The 21,710-nt window shown below is 38.9% G+C and overlaps 1 protein-coding gene across 1 annotated transcript in view; it reads right to left on the bottom strand.

Moving 5' to 3' along the window:
- Window positions 1-15,250: 15,250 nt before the first annotated feature.
- Window positions 15,251-21,710, bottom strand: part of SHISA8 (shisa family member 8) — a gene marked incomplete at its 5' end in the record, with an annotated part of 38,048 nt that continues 31,588 nt past the window's right edge. Inside the window, 3 exons of the mRNA XM_081330508.1 lie at window positions 15,251-15,690; window positions 16,479-16,628; window positions 18,379-18,506. Of these exons, the coding sequence (XP_081186634.1) occupies window positions 15,329-15,690; window positions 16,479-16,628; window positions 18,379-18,506 (640 nt within the window). The 3' untranslated portion in view covers window positions 15,251-15,328. The remainder of the gene's footprint in view (window positions 15,691-16,478; window positions 16,629-18,378; window positions 18,507-21,710) is intronic.

Raw genomic sequence — 21,710 nt, 5'->3', positions numbered from 1 at the left:
AAAGAAATTAGAAGAAAAATTGGTGGAAACTTAACCAAAGGTGGCATTTCTAAGTTGTTGAAGAGGTATAAGGAGACTCAGTCACTACAAAACCACACTGGTAAAGGCAGGAAAAGGTGCATAACAGCAAGTGATGATAGAAGAATTAAGAGACTGTGCCTACGTGACAGAAGAAAATCATCTGGATGTATACAAGACGAAATGGCACAATGCAGTGTGAAGTTGACTGCAAAGACTGGCGCAGACTGCAGGAATTTGGCCTAAAATCTAGAATTCCACGAAAAGCCACTTTTATCTCTCAAACAAAGGTTGAAAAGACTAAACTGGGCTAAAACCCATGTTACCTGGACAGAGGAACAATGGGACAGTGTTATTTGGAGTGATGAGACCAAGATCTTCCTGTTTGGTAGTGATGGCATAAAATACGTAAGGAGAAGAATTGGAGAGGATTTGCATCCTGATTGCATTACATGTACCGTGAAACACCCAGTCAGTGTTATGATCTGGGGTTGTATGACATCAAAAAGTGTGAGCAGAATTTGTGTAATTAATGGGAATAGAAATGGCCAAAAATACATTAATGAAATACTTGAGCCCAAACTGAAGCTTTCCACACATAATCTTTTTTTCCCAAGACAATGAAGCATTTATATTTCAACAGGATTCAGCTCCATGTCATGTTGCTGCTGTGTGCAAAAAGTGGTTTCAAGATAATCATATTCCACTGCTGGAATGGCCTGGGAATAGCCCAGACCTTAACCCAAATGAAAATCTATGGAGCTGACTAAAGAAACTTGTTAGTCAGGAGCGACCCAGCAATAAAACCTGGTTAATAGAAGCAATCATTCAATCTTGGTTTCACATAACAGCTGCAGATCTAAAGGACTTGGTTCACTCCATGAGAAGATGTTGTAAGGCTGTAATTCATGCTAAAGGTTACCCAACTAAGTATTAGCTGACATGGTGATAATTTTTGTATATCTCATTTTTCTACATGTTTCACTTTTCTTCTTTATAACTGCTATTCTAATAGCAAATCCTTCATAAAATTATTGCATTACATTCTTGATTAAATTATCTTTCCATTGATATATAATTTTATGGTACTACTAAAAAAAGTGGTGTTATTAGCCATCAAACCTCAAATGTACACTTTCCCCAAAAGATTTCCACAATTTTGGCCATATATATACATACTGTATGTATACATGCTGTATATATATTTATATATTTCTCTGTATATGTGTGTGAGAGAGTGATTGGCTCGTACATATATAGAATCGTTAATTTTCTAAATGTTTCTTATTAACAGACAACTCAGTTCAATTATAATTAATTGTGAGAAAGGAGCAAAACTGAAAGTTACTGTTTACACTTGGGAAAAGCAGCTGGGCTCATCGCTCCCTCATACAAATTTATAGTTTGCTATGGAAAACAGTCCACTCACAAGCATCCATGTTGGGGTTTCAGCTGGCTGGATAATTGAGCCCCAGACTGGCATTTTTAGGAACATGCTAACATCCATGGGCAGCCTGACCTCATCCAGGCCCTTAACCTACAAAATGTGGGTGTGTAGGAGAAAACAGGATAAGGGGAAGACAGCAAGCAGAGGAGGAAGAGGGAAGCCAGATCCAGACTTTTACAACCATTACAGGTAAGCAAAACTGATGTCAGTCAACTTCCAGGATCAACATCTATGGTAAACAACACATTGTGGTGTGATTCTGTCTGGAGCTTGGCTTGGGACCTCGGCTGCAGTGCTGGTGATGACCTATAAAGCCCTAAATGGCTTGGGTCCGGGATATCTGAGGGAACACCTGCTGCCGGCATCAATCTCCCTTCGTCCTGTGCGCTCCCACAGGGAGGGCCTTCTCAGGGTGCCGCCGGCAAAATATTGCCAGCGGGTAACACCCAGGGGGAGGGGCTTTTCTGTGGGTGCGCCTGCCCTTTGGAACCAGCTGCCCGTAGAGCTCAGGACTGCCCCTGACCTTCGTTCATTCCGCTGGGACCTGAAGACCTGGCTCTTCGAGCTTTCCGGCCAGGACTGAGAATTTTTAATTTTAATTTTATTTTAATTGGGTTTTAATTGGAGTTTAACAGGGGTTTTATATTTTATTCAAGGACTAAATTTAATTATTTTAATTGTTCTTAACTTTTGTAATTTGTATTGTTATTTTAAATACCTTGTGAACCGCCCTGAGTCCTGCGGGAGAAGGGCGGTATATAAGTCCAATAAACATAAACATAAACATAAACAAAAACAAACATAAACAATGGTGAGGCAGGATCTAGTTGCAAAAATGCAAGAACCTTTGGAGGGAGGGAAAGATTGTATGTCACTTGCCATTTAAGACTTACCAGTTGAGGATAAGCACCAAAGACTTAATTACATGGCTACATCGACTTATTTGGTTGATTAAATTTATTTGCTGCTACCTCATTTCAAAGTGAAGGAAGATGGAATTAGCCCAGGGCAGTAGCCTATTATGGAAAGTGTTGGCTACAGTAAAGCATTGTGTCCAATTATCTTTTCAACCGGTGGTATGCGTACCACTGGTGGTACGCGAGCACCTGGCTGGTGGTACGCAGCGTTGCTGCCCTGCCCCCCCCTCCGCTCCTTCCCAGCTCACTTGCTGCTGGAAAACATGCTGCTTGGCTGCGGCCTGCAGGAACCCTACCGAGGGCGTGCAAAGAGCGCAGGTGCAGAGTGAGGCCCCGCCTTCCCCAGGGACTCATTGTGCAGCAACCGGTTTGAACTCTTCTCGTGTGGGATCCTTCCCCCCCTCTTCTTACTTTACAAGCAAGTGTGAGCCTGGAGGGGACAGAGCCATCCACTCCCTTGGCGGGTAGGTGTTTGAGATGGCTTGTGTCGCAGCCCTGAGCGCCAACCTCTCCTTTCCCCCCCTTCTCTCTCTGTTGCGGCCTCACTCTCTTCCATCTTCTTTTCCTCTCTCCCTCCCCCCCCAGTGAGCTTGCAATACCCCTCCCGACCCTCATGTTGCCTCCTGGGGCTCGACACTTTTCCCCCTCTCCTCTTCCTGAGGTGCCCAGCTTTACGGAGGGGAAAGCAAAATGGCCAGATGGCGCGCGCCCTCCCGGAGGACTCATCCCGCAGCAGCAGCTGGGAATCGAGGCCCACTTTTGTTTTGCTGATCAGGTGAAGCCATCAGAATGTGGGTGTGAAGTGGAAAATGCACCCGCCTTCTTGAGAAGGGAGGGAGGGAAGGAAGAAAGGAAGAAAAGAGGGAGGGAAGGAAGGAAGAAAGGAAGGAAAGAAATAGGGAGGGAAGGAAGGGACAAAGGGAAGGAAGGAAGGAAAGGGAGGAAGGAAGGAAGGAAAGAAGAAATGTAGGGACAAGGAGAGAGGGAGGGAAGGAAGGCACCCACCCCAGTCCCACCCCCTTCCACCAGAGACCCATGGATTCCCCCCACACAGGCACCCTGCAACCTGAGTGATGAGCTGGCCATGCCCACCCCCCAGCCATTGACTTCACTTGTCAAAAAGTTGCAAAAGTTGATCACATGACCCCGGGACACTGAACATCATAAGTATGAATCAGTTGCCAAGCATCCTAATGTAAATCACATGACCCTGGGGATGCTGCAACTGTCATAAGTGTGAAAAATGGTCATAAGTCAATTTTCAGTGTCGTAACTTCGAACAGTCACTAAGCGAATTGTAAGTCGAGGACTACCTGTACTTTATCATTTTTTTCCTTTTTTTTTGGTCAAGTTTTTGACACCTTGCTGGGTGACTGGTGGGACTCGGATATTGCCTTATCCTAAAAGTGGTACAATGGGTGAAAAGGTTGAAAAGCCCTGTTCTAGTGCAGTCCTTGGAAAACAAACCTCACATTAATATATACTTTTTCCTGGTCCTGCACTATTTTTGGAGGTATGGTTTTAGTAGAGTGAGAAATAGATATATACACAAACAACATACACATAAAGGTACACACTTATAAAGGTGTGGCACATGGAAGCATTTACTGGGCAGGGAGAGAATTTTTAGAAGTCACCAACTAGTGTTGGCAGGTAAATTGACACGTATGATAAGTATATTGCAGGATTTTAGCCTAGTTTTTTTCCCCTGCCACTTCTATCTTTTTTGGTCTGTGTTGAGAGTCTATCTTAAAAATCAGGGTTATCTTTTTGATAAATGTGATATTTGTTTGAGAATAGTTATATAATGCAAGTGTTACTCTCTTCCTCTCCTGTAGTGTATCACTGCTTAGAAATACTGTGTGATGCAATGTTTCACAAACTCAGCAACTTGTAAGATTTGTTGACTTCAATTCAGTGTGCTGGCTGGAAAATTCTGGGAGTTGAAGTCCAAAACACTAAAGTTGCTGAAGCTGGGGAACACAGGTTTACTATATTTGTATTTCCTTTATGTGTCCAGATAATATATAAAATGGTCCTTTACTATATATAGCGAACTTGCTGGAATAAGAAAGACTTGACTTTATATATGACAATTCTTAAGGATTCTGTGCTAGAAAAACTCCCAACATCTGCCCACCCCACATTGCTTGCTGCCTATAAATAAAACAGCATACTATAAAGTCTGTTGATTTGAAATGAAATAATTTGAAATATGCAAGACAACTTTTTTGCCTATTAAATTTCAATTTTATTTTTACTGCTTCATCTTTGGTTATTGGAATTTTATGTCAAGACTAATTTTCAGCATATTTAGGCAAGGATAGGGGAACTGAGGACCTTCCCTGTGTTTTAATTATAGTTTGGAAATGGAGTAAATGACTTGTTTTCCCTTGGTGCTATTCAGAAACATGATCAAGAGGAAATTATAAAGATGAGCCTCAGTGAATTTGGGAATTCAAAGGCAATACTGACTTCCTTGTTCTCAGTATTTACAGCTGAGTATGATGCATAGAAGGGACATTTTTTTAAGTGTACTTTATTTCTCTATTGACCAACAGAGGGCAGAAATGCCACAGCAAACTATATTCAATAGAACCACCATTTGACATTCTCAACATAGTGCTAGGAACAGATGTTGACTCAGAACATTTGCTAACATGATGGGCATATGGCATATAGAAAGTTCCTCTATATGAATGTTCCTTACTGTAATTCTTGCCCATTTAGACTATTAGTGACCTTGCATATTTAATCATATATTTCCCACTTCGTTGCTTGGCTTATGTTCTTTTAGCAGGATAAATAAAACACAAAAATAATACCCAGAATATGTCAATTTGATTGGGAGAAATGGGGATGTGGGAAAAGGATAGAGGCTGACAAGAGCTAAAAGTCCCCTTTGAAAGAATGAATATTTCTATTAGTGGGGATTGTTTTATATATTACATGCCCTTTATACTGTATCTAAAATGTGCCTTAAAGTTTTTAAAAATAAAATATAAAACAATTGCAGTTTTTTAGAGTAATTAAGAGATTTCATGGAAAACTATAATGAAGATTAGCAACAATCACATGAAACTAAAATGAATCTAAACAGGAAGAACTTCAGCTGCTTTATTTGTTATACCTGTTCATGAGGGGCTTCTATGTATACCTAGAACTAAGGAGAAATGACAGTTAGAACAACTTGCCTCCAGAAGTTGTGGTCCAACACTAAAGGTTTTAAAGAAGAGATTGGACAGCCATTTGTCTGAAATGGTATAGGGCTTCCTGCCTGAGCAGAGACTTGGGCTAAAAGACCTTCAAGGTCCCTTCCAACTCTATTATTCTGTTATAATAACTCACTGCTCTATAACTACAAGTTAGAAAGTTATTTAATCTGTATGAAAATGTTTATTCTGAAACTTCAGGCATTTGAAAACCAAGCTGCTTTAGTGTAACTTTAAGAAATAGCTTGTCCAAGACTATGCAGTTGCTAAAAAAGCAACGTATGACACTTTTATTTACCACAAAATAAAATCTACAATTACCAACAATGATGTCATAATTAAGGAAAAAGGGATTACAAAGCCCTTTGGAAAAAGAAGAAAAGAACTGCTCTGGCAACAGCTGATTGTAACTGATAAAACATTTATAATTCTTCCAATTTTGGTATGTCCCACCTGGTTTGCTGCAAACCTCTGGGGTGTGGGACTTAAACATTACATTCAGAGGTCAAGAAACATTCATATTGTGGTCCTTTAATCACATTCGTCACTTTTTAGGCAAACAGTTATCATTGACAGAGAAGTCTTCTCCAACACCAAAGTTTAGAAGCATAAATATACTCTTCCTAGCCTGCTTCTTAAAGTCCAACTTTCACTTCCATAGAATGTCAAAGGGAATACCATGACTTACACAATTCTGATCTTTGTAGGTATAGAACAGGCATGTCAAACGTGTGACGTCATGTGATGTCACACAATGTATCACAGTTTTAGCGTGACGCATCCTGCCCGCGGGCCAGCAGTTTGACATGCCTGGTATCGAAGATAGAGCATATAGAGATACAAAATACCCTAAGCCAAATTTCAAAACTTTATCCAATTATCCTCGCCCACTGCAAGTATTAATGGATTTTTTAGAACTTGAATGTAATCAGGTGAATGATTAAAAAATATATAGATTCTTTGCCTAGTACATTTTATTCAGACTAGGGTAACTGAAAAGGGTAATGAGCTGGCTTCCAGTTTTGACGTCATAGCAAAAAGGATGCAGGAAGATGGGGCTCCATCTTTCATGTTCAATTTCGCCCTGCTGGGGATCCTGGAGAGGGTAGAAAGTCGCCCTGTAGAGGCATCAAGCAAGGAGGGGACCCTCATTTGATTGTGGGAGGGATCCTTCAGGTTCTCTATTCTCCCTGGACAGAAAGGATATATTTCTCACCGGACAGAAAAAAATTGAATTTTTCTTATATTTGTTTAGGGGAGGTTTAGGAAAGGATTGATAAATTGGTTGGATAAGCTGGAGCTCCAATGACAATTAACTGAAACTTTCTAAATTCTCAAACATATTTCTATAAAGGCCATTTATAAAAAATAAAATGGATGTTCCATATTTAGCTCTAAATGGTAAAAAAAACATCCTTAACACCTGTCTCCAGAAGCCTCAATTTGACATACCACCAAGAAAATACTGATGAATCACAGAAAGAAATTCTCTTTATGTTGAAAGTAATATAAGAAACAATTGCCTTAGCTCGTGATGAGATCAAAAATAATATAAAGGAGATAAAAGAACAATTTTCTAATTTAAACCTGCAAACTCAGAAAATAACCACAGAGAAGAAACTAGCAACCCTGAAAATAGAAGGAAAAAATTAACAGCCAGATTCAGACAAATGAAGAATTAGAAAACATGATGATAATATTGGAAATGGAAGAGACATTTTATCAACCAAGATTTCAGAGCATACAGGAGGATAAGGAAGGAAAGCCGATGGAATGGAAGATAGAGCCGTTACCAGAACTGTGGGGAATTGGAGAAGCAGGGAGGCTGTTTAATGAATATCAATGGGCTCTTCCAAAAATACTTTAACTAAATTGTTTCTTTTGCTCCAAATAATGTACACAAAATAGAGGAAGAATTATTGGATGATCCAAATGCACTGACTTGAAAAGTTAGTTGGCAAAGGAAAAAAGCTAGAGTAACACTGAAGAAAACAGAAGCTTTGCTCTATTAGAGGGGATATTATATTATTAATTAGATGTTTCAATATGGTTAGGAGTAGATTGCTAGAAATAGAAGTATTATAACTAGATAGGTAAGATTGGTAATCAAAATATATTTTGGCATGAAAAGGGAAATAAGAAAATGCTAAGAAGTTTGAATAAGGGAAGCTTTTGGTTATCCAAATATAACTTGTTTTGAAATTATAAATGGGATATTTTGAATATGGATGGGAAATTAAAACTGGTATAGCACGGAGATGGCATTGGTCGCACTGGTGAATGATCTCTGGCGGGCCCGAGATAGAGGTTATTCCTCTGTCCTGGTCCTATTAGATCTCTCAGCGGCTTTTGATACCATCGACCACGGTATCTTACTGCGTTGTCTTGAGGGGTTGGGAGTGGGAGGCACCGTTCTGCGGTGGTCCTACCTCTCGGACCATTCGCAGACGGTGTTAGCAGGGGGGCAGAGGTCAAGCCCTAGGCCCCTTAGTTGTGGAGTGCCTCAGGGATCGGTGCTCTCGCCCCTCCTGTTCAACATCTATATGAAGCCACTGGGAGAGATCATCCGTGGCTTCGGGGTGAAATATCATCAATATGCTGATGATACTCAGCTATTCATCTCCACCCCGAACCAACCCAGTGATGCCCTCGATGTGATGTCCCGTTGCCTGGAAGCGGTACAGATTTGGATGGGAAAAAACAGGCTTCGACTCAACCCGGCCAAGACTGAGTGGCTCTACATACCATCATCTCGTTTAGTCCAAGAGGTTCCATCTTTGACTATAGGAGGAGAGATGTTACCTCCCATTGATAGAGCACGCAATCTGGGCGTCCTCCCAGATTCACGACTCAGTTTTGAAGATCATATTGGAGTCGTGGCTAGGGGGGCATTTGCCCAGATTCGCCTAATATACCAATTGCGCCCCTTTCTGGACCGAGATGCCCTTCGTACAGTCACCCACGCACTCGTTACCTCCCGTATAGACTACTGTAATGCTCTCTACATGGGGCTGCCCTTGAAGACCACCCGGAGGCTTCAGCTGGTGCAGAGTGCAGCTGCACGGGTTGTGATGGGAGCACCCCGATACTCCCATATTACACCCCTCCTGCGTGAGCTGCATTGGCTACCGGTTGCCCTCCGGATGAGATTTAAGGTGCTGGTAGGGGGAGGGGGAGGGCCTTCTCTGTGGGAGCGCCAGCCCTATGGAATCAGCTCCCCCCTGAGCTTCGGATGGCCCAAAATCTCCAATCCTTTCGCCGCGGCCTCAAAACACTCCTTTTCCACCAGGCTGACCTGGACTGACAGGCATTTTAATTAATTATATTTACAATTTTTAATTTATTTTTAGTTTTTAATTTTAATTTATTGCACAGATGATTTTAATTTTATTTTTATCTTAATTTCTGTACTTATTATATGTTTTGTTGTTAGCCGCCCTGAGTCCTTCGGGAGATAGGGCGGGATATAAATCCCATCAATAAATAAATAAATAAATAAATAAATAAATAAAAATAGTACACTGACTGAATAAATGGATATTGAGTGCAAATGCAATTAAGATATGTTTTGGCTAGAAAAGATATTTTAAACTGTTGTCATTGATACTATTAGAAAACTGTAATAAATGCTGATATTCATCTGTATATTTATTAACAACAATAAGAATTGTATTTGCTTAATGTGGAAAAATGTTTATTACCAGAAGAAGAGAGGATGTATTGGATGATGTAATATTGGATTTAGTATGAAGAAGCCTATATGTACCGCGGAATTACTAATGGACCCAGTCAACACGTTGTTTATTAAGCACTTGTTTGTAAAAATAGAAAATGAATAAAATATTTATTAACAAAAGAAAAGGGTAACTAAGCTTTAGGGGGGATTCCAAGTCACCAGACAGCTTTTGTATTTCAAAGCTACTTATTGAATTGCAAAATTGTGGCACTCTTGTAATATTTAGAGGACTGATCAGAATCAGTCATGTAATTTTTACTGTTTTAAAAAGCACTAGAATACTCACTTTGATTACTATATTTCTATTAACCTGTGTTAACCATATTTTATTTTGGTTTGAGACCACAGTGAAATGTTCCTAGGTTTTTCAAATCTATTTTTTAAAATCCAAATGTGTTTAAGCTAACCCTTCATCCCCTTTGTTTCTAAGTTTATTGCTGGGCTATCCAGAGAGGACACCGTAGGCCAAGAAAGGAAGAAAGTTTGGGGAGTCAATTTAATAGAAATTACTTTCTCTGATGAGCATACAATGAGACTTCCTTATAAATTAGATAAGATATAAATCATTTCCTGTATCTTATATAAAACTCCACCTCTTAATGCTTGGCTCAACCATAAACAATGATGTTTGCCCAGGAAAGAAGAACTTGTAATGGTTGTTAAACTGGCTGCAAAGTTGGAGAACTTTTGAGCCTACAAAGACTGTTTTATTCTCCTTCCTTTCTGTCTATTAAGTGGTTCTGCACAAAAACCTATAAATCAGAATATCTTTTAACTATGCATCAAAAGCCAGAATTTAGCAGATGATTTCTCACATTTGTTGACTGCCACAGTAGTACAGTACATGTAATTAAAGTTGAAGTAGTGATTTATGTACAGGGTTACCTAGTCCATGAGCCATGATTGATCCTCCCAGAAAAAGTTGAAGCCAGGAAATAAAGATTTTCTCCCATTGAACCCGTTCTATGGAATAGTCTCCACCTAAAACTTAGATTGATAACCATGGCTGGGGCCTTCTGGAAGGCAGTTAATGAACTCTTCTGCAGGGTCTTTGGGAATTGATTGCTTTCCCCCATAATTTACATTAATTGATATTTAGGATTTACTTTCTATTTCATTATGTTGTCATGGATTATGGTAGAATTTACAGTGGTTTGTTTCTGTTACATTTTGTTACTGTTGTAAGCTGCCAGGCCCTTGCCATTCATCCCCAAATATATTTACCCCTTTCTGGAATTTTTGCCTGTTGGTTACATTTAATGCTAGTTCTACCATATTAAATGGGGTAGGAGAGTGGGCAGGGAACAAGATATCTCTCTGCCCGATTCATTTTTCATAAATGGAACAGATTTGGAGTAGTAAGTGAATTATGTTTCAGTGCCGGTATGACAGAACAGAGCCTTTCCCTGCTCTTAAGAAGAGCAGACTAGATTCCACATGGCAGAAGAGTGTCTGTGTCTTTGAAGTTGTGGTCAACCAACATGGCCACTTTTGCTTCCCCCCTCCCTCCAACTGCTGATAGAGCTGATGTTGATGATGTGGTCTCCATATCACTTGGTCTGCATAAAAGTTTAATTTGTTAGAAATTTTTATCTCAGCTTGTTGAAAGACAGTTATTTGAAGAAGTTGCCAATTCTGGCTTTATAAAAGGTAAAGGTAAAGGTTCCCCCGCACATGCGTGCTAGTCGTTTCCAACTCTAGGGGCCGGTGCTCATCTCCGTTTCAAAGCCGAAGAGCCAGCGCTTGTCCGAAGACGTCTCCGTGGTCATGTGGCCGGCATGACTAGACGCCAAAGGCGCACGGAACGCTGTTACCTTCCCACCGTAGTGGTCCCTATTTTTCTACTTGCATTTTTACGTGCTTTCGAACTGCTAGGTTGGCAGAAGCTGGGACGAGTAACAGGCGCTCACTCTGTTACGCGGCACTCGGGATTCGACCCGCCAAACTGGCTTTATATCAATTGCCAAACAAGATTTTGGTACAATTATACACATGCCTTAGAATTATTAACTTATGAGGACTTCTGGTCTTGTGCGGTAGTGACTGGTCGTGGGCTTGCAGACCGCCACACCCCCTCAGCTAAGTTTCCTCCTGCCTGGAGACCCTAATGGGTCCAAGCCACACCAGAGAGGCGAAGTGTGCCCTGGCGACTCTGGAATGACGGAGGTCATTCTGTTCATCTTGGGGAAAGCCTTCTAACCCGACAGGAGAAAGGCTGTATTTCACTGATCAGGCCAAGCTACTTGCAACTGAAGTCCAAGAGAACTAACCAGCACAACAGTAAACAGTGTGCTTGAAACTGGGTGAGGAATCTGATTTTCCCTTTTCTATTCAACACTTAATTTCCTGGAAAAGATCCCCAAGAAGCAAAATACCTCCAAAAGTGAAGGAGGGGGACTTCCACCCCACCCTTATACTAACGGAAGCAACAAATTAAAATGTCCATGGAGGATCAAAATATATTGTAGTGAAATAAATTTATAAACTTGAAAGCTAAAATTTAATTTTGGACAAGTTTAAAATTGTTGAATGGTTAAGACTCTCATTTTAAAGACCATTGTTAATATTGAAAACTAAATAGATGCTAACACCTAGTGGTGGATGAAGATTATGAGAGTTATGATCTCCATAGAGAACTTGCCAAAATCTGGGAAAAACTAATCTGTGTTTGTGACCTTCAAAGCTTTAATAACAAAGAACAGCTGTGACAAAAAAGACAACAATCTGGGCTGCAGACAAAGAGAAACTTTAGGAAAAAAAATCTTTTTTGAACTCTTTGGATTACAAATATCTATTTAACCAGGATTCTAAAGCTATTTGCAGAAAAGAAGGAAAACTTCAACTTTTGGCCATCATGGATCAGAGACATGTAGATAGAACACACCAAGAAAACATAAATACCTCTCAGGAAGAGATATATGGTATACTGCAATTAATTCAAACAACAATGAGTTCAAATCACAAAGAAATCCAAAATAAATTTGAAAATATAAATCAATCTTTTTCTAAGTTAACTCTACAACAAAAAAACTTCCAGGAAACAACAACAGAGAAGGAGCAGACAAAACAAATAAGTGGACATAAAATTGAAAATAGAGACTCAAAGATGGAACTTAACAAAGCAAGAAAACATGATTTAATCCTAGTGGGGGAAAAATCAGAAGAAATGGAAAAAACAACTCATCTCTTAAGACTACAAAATAAATCTGAGGACAAAAAAACACATTGGATAAAATGGAATGTAGAGATGTTGAAAACCTCAGAGAGAAAGGAAGTGATAAGAGAAGCAGAGAAGAAGAAAAAGAAAAAGATTTTCAAGAAACATGGAAAGGCAAAAGCCTCATATAAAGACACTTTATTTGATTTACTTCTTATACCTACAGCAACAGTCATGAATATATGGAAAAACGCTTTGATTCAGCAAAACACATTGATCAAGAAAGATACTGGTCAAAGGAAAAAGATTGAAGTAAAAATTAGGAAAACAGATGATGGCATCTACCAGAAAGAATATTTTAAAAAGAAACATTTGTTTGAATATGGTTAAAGAAAAAGAAAAGATTTTGAATACATATGTCATTCTAAGAGGGATGAATTCCTTAAATAATACTGCATGCTTTCTTTTTCCCTTTTTTATTTTATTTTTTGATATAAGTAATGTAATACTGTTGAAATGGCTTAGATGAAGGAAATGTTTTAGATAATTAAATGTGTTTGAATTTAGGGAAGTTATAATATATAAAAAAGAAAAAAATGTTTTGAATAAGAGTTAAAGGATTAGATGACTAGACACATTAAATGGAATATTTAAAGATTAAATGTATTTTTAATTATGTTTAAAAAGAATAAGAAATTTTGGGAATGAATATATATGAGCTTAGGTGGAACATATATTTTAAGTAGCATTTTACTTTTTATGTTTCTTTACTCTTGCTCTCTTTTCCTTTTGTTTACTGTTTTTACCTATTCTTTAAGAAATGTAAAAGTGTTGAGATGGTTTATATGGGAAAAATGGATTTAAATCTTTAAATGTAATTAACTGCTGAGAAAATCTTAACCAGCAAGAATACTTTGAACTTTATGGGAGAAACAAATTTAAATAAGGACTGTAACAGGATATAAGATGAGGCAACCAGAATGATTAGATAGAAAATAAATATTATATTGATGTGATCATTATTTTTAGGAAAATTGGAAAAAAATCATATATGTAACTGTTATTTATCAAAATAATAAGAACTGTATTAATTCAAGGTTTGCAAAGAAGACATTTTAGGGAAAAGGGGAAATCAGCTGCATTATGGATTATAGAAACAAATTGTTAATGATTTTTCATTACAAATGTAAACCCAGCAAACACACTTTTACCAACTATTAAGTGATTTATGTTTTTTTTAAAAACCAATAAAATATATGGGGAAAAAAGAATTATTAGCATACAAAACTGTAAAATGGACAATAATGATCTGAAGACATTATTGTGTCACACAGATGACACACACATATCCAGCAGTATAGTCTAAAATACAAATTAAAATTTCAATTACAGGTGTCAATCATTCTAAAATAGCAGCTATATCGAGAAAATATGAGGTGATGTTTTGTTTGGAAAGAAATTGGACATCCACAATGATTTAATCATGTGAAAATTCCTAGTGACGTGCCTGTTTGCAGTCAGAGCTTGGAACAATATTCAGAAGCTGAAGTGAATGAGCAGTGGCTGAATTTAAATCACCATGCTGCTGCTGCACTTAGTTGGTATCTATCACAAATACTCTTCTGTTGCATCTAAGGGAAAATCAGCATTTGTATATTTTAATAGCAAGAACTCAGTTTAAAAAGATTTTCTTCCATGTTAGAAGATGCATCAGAACATGACTACAATTCCTATTACACATCAACTGGTGGAACATACTGTATCTCATCTGGTGGTCCAGAGATCATGAAAAAAGACTCAGTGAAAAGAGCCAGAGTGAAATGTGACATAAAGTGAAGTATGAAGTATCAACTTCCTCATTTTGAATTTGTTACTATACAACTAATAAAATGTTTACATATAGGCAATGGGGAATGACATGGTGTTACAAATATATGTTCACAGATATGTTTGTTTACATGATCACACACATGCCTTTTGTGATTTAACAAGATACCGTTATGATGTTGTTAAAATACTTTACATAAATCTAATAATTTGGTGGGAATTATACCTTATGGTCTGCCCAGATCTTTTCAACTCTCTAAAGTCATCCACTTAAATATGAGATCTATAATAAGGGAATGCAAATCATGTTCATTATATAGAATATTTATATACAAAGCCCTGAAATGACTTATTAAAATACCATTAAAGCAATTGTGAATCTAAAAATGAAGGAAATGGCATATATTTTCTGACATTCCTTAGCGCTTCCATTTCAGACTGTTTATTTTTATTCATTTATTACTAGATTTATATCCTATCTTTGTTTTCTTTCAGAAATTTAACCACGTATAAATTTGAAAAGAAATATAGTATAGGATGAATGTCCAAACACAAGGTACCAATTAACTATTGCATGAATTATTTTTGTCTTTTGTTAGAGCACTGTGGAAATGGAAAGGGCAGAAATATATTCCCTCTTTTGATGCAGTTCCATGCAGTAATAAAGTCCTGAAGGCTTTCTCTTAGTATTGATGATTCTGGTATGATATGATGAAAAAGTAAATTAAGAAACAACAGCAGTTCATGAAGCAATAGGGTAGTACAGGCATGCTGGTTTCACCAAGCACGCTAACCAGGTTTTTTCAAATTGGCCTAATTGAACAGATGAGTTGTGTTACAATTGTAGATGATCATCAGCTCTGGCAAGCATTCTACTTTTCTTTATATCTTCTTTGTCTCCTTCCAGAATCTAGGAGTGACACATTGAGGGAAGCAACTTCATTCCAAACTGTCAGGCCCTATGTCACCAATTGCTTCAAAGGGAAGAATAGAGGAATGAACAATAGATCCATCCTAGACAGTGACCTCAGTCTTGCTATTAGTGGAAAAAAGCCGTTGTTGCTGGGCATAATGAGTGGGGGTTTGGCTGAAGACTTCAGGCAGCTTCTCAATACTGAACTGACGCCTGGTGGCATAAACTTGTCGTCGAAATTCAGGATGGCTGTGATCCCAGCCCCCTTTGAAGACAGGACTGCCTGCATTGGTTTTCATCACTTTAGTTTTCTGTCCTGGTGTCCCCAAGCCAATGAGAGCAGTGCTTTCTGGAAAAGGTGGGAGGTCATTTTGATGAAGTGTCAGGGGAGAAAATGACAAGTTGCCTGATGATGGCATCTCCACCATGGGAAACCTCTTGTAGAATTCTTCGGGGGCACTTTCTGTAGGGGAATATATGGGTGTGGGGAGGGGAGGGAATGAAAAACAATTATTAAGTTGATAGAAATTCTAGAAGCTTTCCTGATGGCTACCCTCCCTAGCATCTCTAACTCTCTCTTTTTGTTTGTCTCTCTTGTTAGTGTCACAAGATGGTTAAGACTGTTATAATTAATTTAACCAATAATTAAATCTTTCAACTTATTTCCAGAAATATGACAACAGCTACAGCCTGAGCTATTCATGGCAGGCATGCCACAGCTTAGCTACTCATTGCTTAATATGTGTAAAACTTACCCAAAGAGGGAGGGGAAAACCCACATGTACAGGTGCATAATGTAGTGATTAATATGTGTTAAAGAGCAGCTAATAAACATTGAAGTATAATTGGGAACACCTCTTAGTCATTTCCTGGGTATTCAAAACACCCCCTCTGCAGTAAGGCTAAGAGGCATACATTCTTTGCCCTGTTCAAGCCTTTTTATGTCTCTAAATTTGTTACATTTTAGTTCTAGCTGTTGTTTTTTTTCTTCCCCTGTAATCAGGGTTGTCTATTCCTTCCCACCTCATCTAATCTTCTCTGACATTAGTGAAATTCAGAAGCTACAACCCAGCAGAGTGGAATGTCAACAACAATGAGGTGATGTCATCTGGTGCACAGCAATGGGGGTGAGCAGGCATGAAGACAGTGAGCTTCAGCCACAAACACTAAGGCCATGTTCCAGTTCTCACTGCATTTGGTCCAAATATTCCAATGCTATGTCAATGAGTATGCAAACATAATGGCACCTACCTACAGCCTTGAGAGTTGCATATTTGGCATAATCTGAAGCCTGGTTAGGCAAAACACTTGTCATTTGCAGCTGATTGTTATGCGAGTGTGACAGCCCAATCTGTGAGATTGTAGAGGAGTTGATCACAGCATTGTTCAGGTGTTTCTGATCTGAAGGAAAAAAGGATGGCAAGTATAAATTTAAACAGCTCACCTTAAGTACTTTACATTACATTTGCCAGCCCCTCAAGAAAGTTACATGCATTGGGACTTCTTAAGTTTTACAGTAGTCAGAGGTAATGGGCGGATGCAATGTAAAGAAATCAGAAATTGGCATTTAAATACATGGGCAAATAAGAAGAGACAGCTCTGCCCAACAGAGAACTGAAGAATGCCAAAGAAATAGTAGCATACCACTCCTCTTTGTATAGTCTAAACTTATTGGCAAGATAGACATTTTAGGCGTGTATTATTTGGACAAATTGGATCTTTAGATTAGAATCTGTTTCATACTGGCAGATATAGTCATGTATGTATGCATGGAGGTTGACTTGGTTGCCCACTCTCATGATAATAGGCTGCATGTCTGCAAGAAAGACCCATATTCTGCTGCTCTAGAACATCAGAATGGAATGATTTAAAGGACACAACTGTCAACAACCCTTAATAAGTATTTCTAAAATGTACTTATTTACTTGTGGATATGTCATTCACAGCAAGAAGGCAAACAGATGTAGTACTAATGTATTGTGGATGAACTATAAAAGCTTAAGCCACTTGCTTTGATATGTTGAAATGGCTATTTCCAGAATTCAAAGGCTTGTTGTCTGGATGTTACAATGTAAACATATCTGGACCCTACCAGGTTGGAAAAAATTATCATATATCAGTTAAAAAAACAGTTAAAGTTCCACAAAGTTCCATTTACCAATTTGGTATAGTGAGGTGGAAGGAAGGGAGAGCATGGTATAAGCATAGGGATGGCATTCCGTTTTCAGATTACCTATTGTCTAGAAGAGATGTTGCATGTTAATCTGAGTACAGGTAGTCCTCAAGTTACAAGTGTAATGGAGCCTACCCATTCCACACGTAACTCGAAAACTGGCCCGAACCGCAGGCTTCAAATCCGGGTGGCAACAGCCTAGAAAAGGCCTCCGGAGCCTGGATCGGGCTGCGGCAGGGCACAGAAGCATCCCCCAGCCTTAGATCTGGGCGGCAGCAGCCTGGAAAATGCCTCTGGACCCCGGATTGGGCCACAGGGGTGTGTGCAAGCATTTCCCAGCCTCAGATCCAAGCTGTAGCAGGCTGGAAAAGGCCTCCAGATCCAGCCTCAGGAGGCACGTGGAAGCGTACCCCAGCTTCGGTTCCCTTCTCTGTTGCAGAGAACAGAGGCCTAAAGTACAATGAGATCACATGAGATCAGTAGCGTGAGATCCTCACCCCACTGATCTTGCGTGACTTTGCGTTACTTTAGGCTTCCATTCTCTGCAAACACACTGAAGGCCTGGAGCAATCAAGAAAGTGAAGGATCTCAATCTTTGAAGAGTGAGTATTGAAGGCCTGGTGCCTAGGGAGACCCGAGTGAGGCTGGGGAGGGAGGGAATAACTTGGGTGAATGTTGCAGAGCCACTGCGGTCACTTGTAAGGGCCAACGACTGCCGTGGTGCTGCAATATTTGTAACTGCGGGACTTGCTCATAAGCACTAGGGGGCACTCATCACGTAACTCTGAACGAGCGTTAAGTGAATGCTCGTAACTCGGGGATTATCTGTACTCTTTCCTCTATCCCAGTTATAAAATGGCATCCCTTCTAACTCTCATGGCAGAGGAATAATGCCTCAGATTTTCTTTTTTGTCTTTAGCTTAGATATCGGTGCGTGCATATGTGAATGCATGGAGGTGAGTAGGCAGATTATGTTACCTTTGTTACTTGTGGGAGATCCCCGAGAAAGGCTATCACCAATCTGGACCTGCACACTGCTGATATGGCCATCAGGCAAGTGATCAGATGAGCTGTGACCAGGCTGCTTTAGAAGATCTGTGAGTGTTCTAGAAAAGATGCATGGAGAAGTTACTTGCCAACCGTCTCATGAACAGATTCTCACTTATTGGTATCCACTTTTTGTACCATTGTTTAATAGTATGACTAGCTCCACTTGCTGCTCATTTGTTTATTTGGGCAACCAGGAAATACTTGATATGGATGGTATATTTTCTTAGAATTTGAAACATTGGAAATATTCTAGGAGGCTTCTAAGCAAAACATGGACAACTACCTATCAGGGTGTTCTAAAGCAGATTCCCTACATTACATTGTTTTATGCATTGGGGGTTTTTTTAGGGAGCTCAAAAGAAAAAACATAGTTTCTCCCACCATTTTTATTTTGACAATAATGATGTTGTGAAATAGCTTTGGATGATAATTGCTGAGTGCTGTGGAAGGATTACCTTCTCCCATCAGAAAGGATGGGAGGACAAAGGCTCCAAGGAAAAGCAACATACTCTTAGGACATTTGGCTGTTGAAAATGATTAACAGTAGATAGAATATATAAATAGAACAAATTCAATTCTGTCTTATTAAAAGAATTATAAAAAGGGATATGCCAGATTATCTTTTTTATTCAAATGATTGATTTCCACTATAGCTACACATTTATATTGTATTTTTCCACAAATGTTGTTCTTGAATGAATTAAAATCAATACAAATAACATGCACGAACTTGTTTGAATTGCTTATTAAAAACTAATGCATTGAGAGCCATTTCACTGCCAAGGCCCAGCCATACGATTTTCCATTTCCAAGATTTTCCTTTGTGAGAACATGAAAAAAAAATGTATGTGTCCTGCAAAAACCCAGTTAATCACTAGGTGACTGTAAAGAGAAATAGAAAATGCTTCTTGTCTTCCTGGTAGTATGTGGCTTTTGAAACCTATATATGATGTGCATAATTTCCCTTTGGAGAGAAGGGATCCATTTCCCATTTTAAAAGATAAGAGTTACGTACTTATAAAGAATTAACCTTGGAACCAAGAAGCATCTCTGGGAACACTTTACTGATAACTGGTTGGAAAAAGGGATTGGCTGTTTCAGAGAAGGGATTGGAAGATATGAACCAGAATATACGCTTCACTACAATGAATTGTGTGATAGTATGATAGCGGTGGCTCAGTGGGTTAGGACGCTGAGCTTGTTGATCAGAAGGTCAGCAGTTTGGCGGGTCAAATCCCGAGTGCCGCGTAACAGAGTGAGCGCCTGTTACTTGTCCCAGCTTCTGCCAACCTAGCAGTTGGAAAGCACATAAAAATGCAAGTAGAAAAATAGGGACCACTACGGTGGGAAGGTAACAGCGTTCCGTGCGCCTTTGGCGTCTAGTCATGCCGGCCACATGACCACAGAAATGTCCTTGGACAAGCGCTGCCTCTTCGGCTTTGAAATGGAGATGAGCACCGGCCCCTAGAGTTGGAAACGACTAGCACGCATGTGCGGGGGAACCTTTACCTTTACCTTTATGATAGTTCTAGATCTAGATCTTCCCATTCATAACCCAATACTATATTACACAATTTAGTCTACATTCTACTCCATGGCTAGATTCACACGACTATGAACTAAGGTTTAACAGTAACCACAGTTGACTAGGTTCATACAATAAACTGAGCTATAAAACTTGGTTTACAAATGACTGCTGGTTCGAATACTCAGTTAACTCAATTTAAACCAACCATGTTACAATGATATACTTTGGTGTTATTCTTTTGTCAGATGTAGTTCAGCAGAGTGCTACATAATTTTCAGGAGCACTTAGGGAATGAGCTGCAAAACAACCTCATAAGAAAATGATGACAATTTGCAAGAAATGGTTTGAAAGAGGAATAAGATAAACTATGGAATACATATAAGGGAAAATTTTATAGATTGTATTAAAAGGATCTGTCCTGGATTCTCATTTTTTGTTCCCTTCTATGAGTTTATGTTTTTAATAGTTGCTAATTTGTATTTACTGGGAGTTGAACTCAAGAGATTATGTACCTAATTTTAATCAGTGTTGATAGGCTACAATTGGAAGGAAAAAAGTTCAACCCTCTCTCTTGCCAAAGGTTACTAAATTTTGACCTCCTCCCTCTTTGCTCATAACATTGTTGGGAGCAAACATGAGAGTCTGTACACCCCAGGAACAACCAAGCAAGTGGCATAAATGTAATAAACAATATTATATTGAATCAGCCTGTGACTCACATTCATGCTTTCAACTGGCAAAGACCTTTATTCCTGTGATAAATGAGAATTGTTTGTTTCACAGTGGGGGAAAGTCTGACTGTTTGTATCCTGGCAATATTTCAAAATTCCTAAAATTGTTTTTTAGAAGTCTGTGCAGTATTATTTTTTTTCTAAGAAATAGCTGAAGTCATCATACAAAGGTAAATCAAAGAATTCATAAAAAGGTGGCACAGACATACAAATGATATTAGATTTACAGACCTGCTTAGGAATCATAAGCAATTGCATACATGTAGATGTTTGTCTTACTGTAGAGCTGACTGTAATGAGAGTTGGTATACTGATTAAATAACATATTTATGAGTTCCCCAAACATGACCCACTGGAGAGGGCCAAACTATCATGAACAATGCTTCAAACCAGAAACTAATAAAGAATATTTGTAGCTCAGAGTTGAAATGAGGGGTACTTGGTGCTCTCTGAACTGGGTTGTTTTCTTACAGACATTTCATTACCCAAAGTAGGCAACATCATCCATGCCAGTGATGATGGCACTGGTGTTGGCATCCTAGGGTTGTCTAATAAGCCTGTGAAAACAGACAGTACATGAATAAAAAAGGACCAATAGCAAAAACATTGTTACAAACTATGTAAATCAGTAAACCTCCTTGATGCAGACAAAAGAAGGGACCAGAATGTTAAGGTGCAAAGTAAAATAGCTAAGGGAAACCAAGGAATCACTCAATTAATCCCTCAGAGTGTGTAAACCCCCCCCCATTTCAGGGAAAATTGTTTCCATATCAGCATTCCTGCTCAGTATATTTTCTTGATAGTCAGGGAGAGGTTTTCTTTTTTGGGTGTGCACACAAACATGTCGCCTCTAGTCTTATTTATATATTTAAATATATTTTTCCTGCATGTCCACATATATGTGATACATCTGTGCACATATTGAAAGAGGAAATCTCTCTCTTCTGGAGGGGTTGGGGCAATAAATCTCTCTGGGTGGCATGGCAAATTTCTCAGATGGG

This window comes from Vipera berus (assembly GCF_964194415.1).
Source record: "Vipera berus genome assembly, chromosome: 6".
Taxonomy (NCBI): Eukaryota; Metazoa; Chordata; class Lepidosauria; order Squamata; family Viperidae; genus Vipera; species Vipera berus.
The sequence above is the reverse complement of the archived record's forward strand: the minus strand, read 5'-3'. Positions and strand labels throughout refer to the sequence as shown.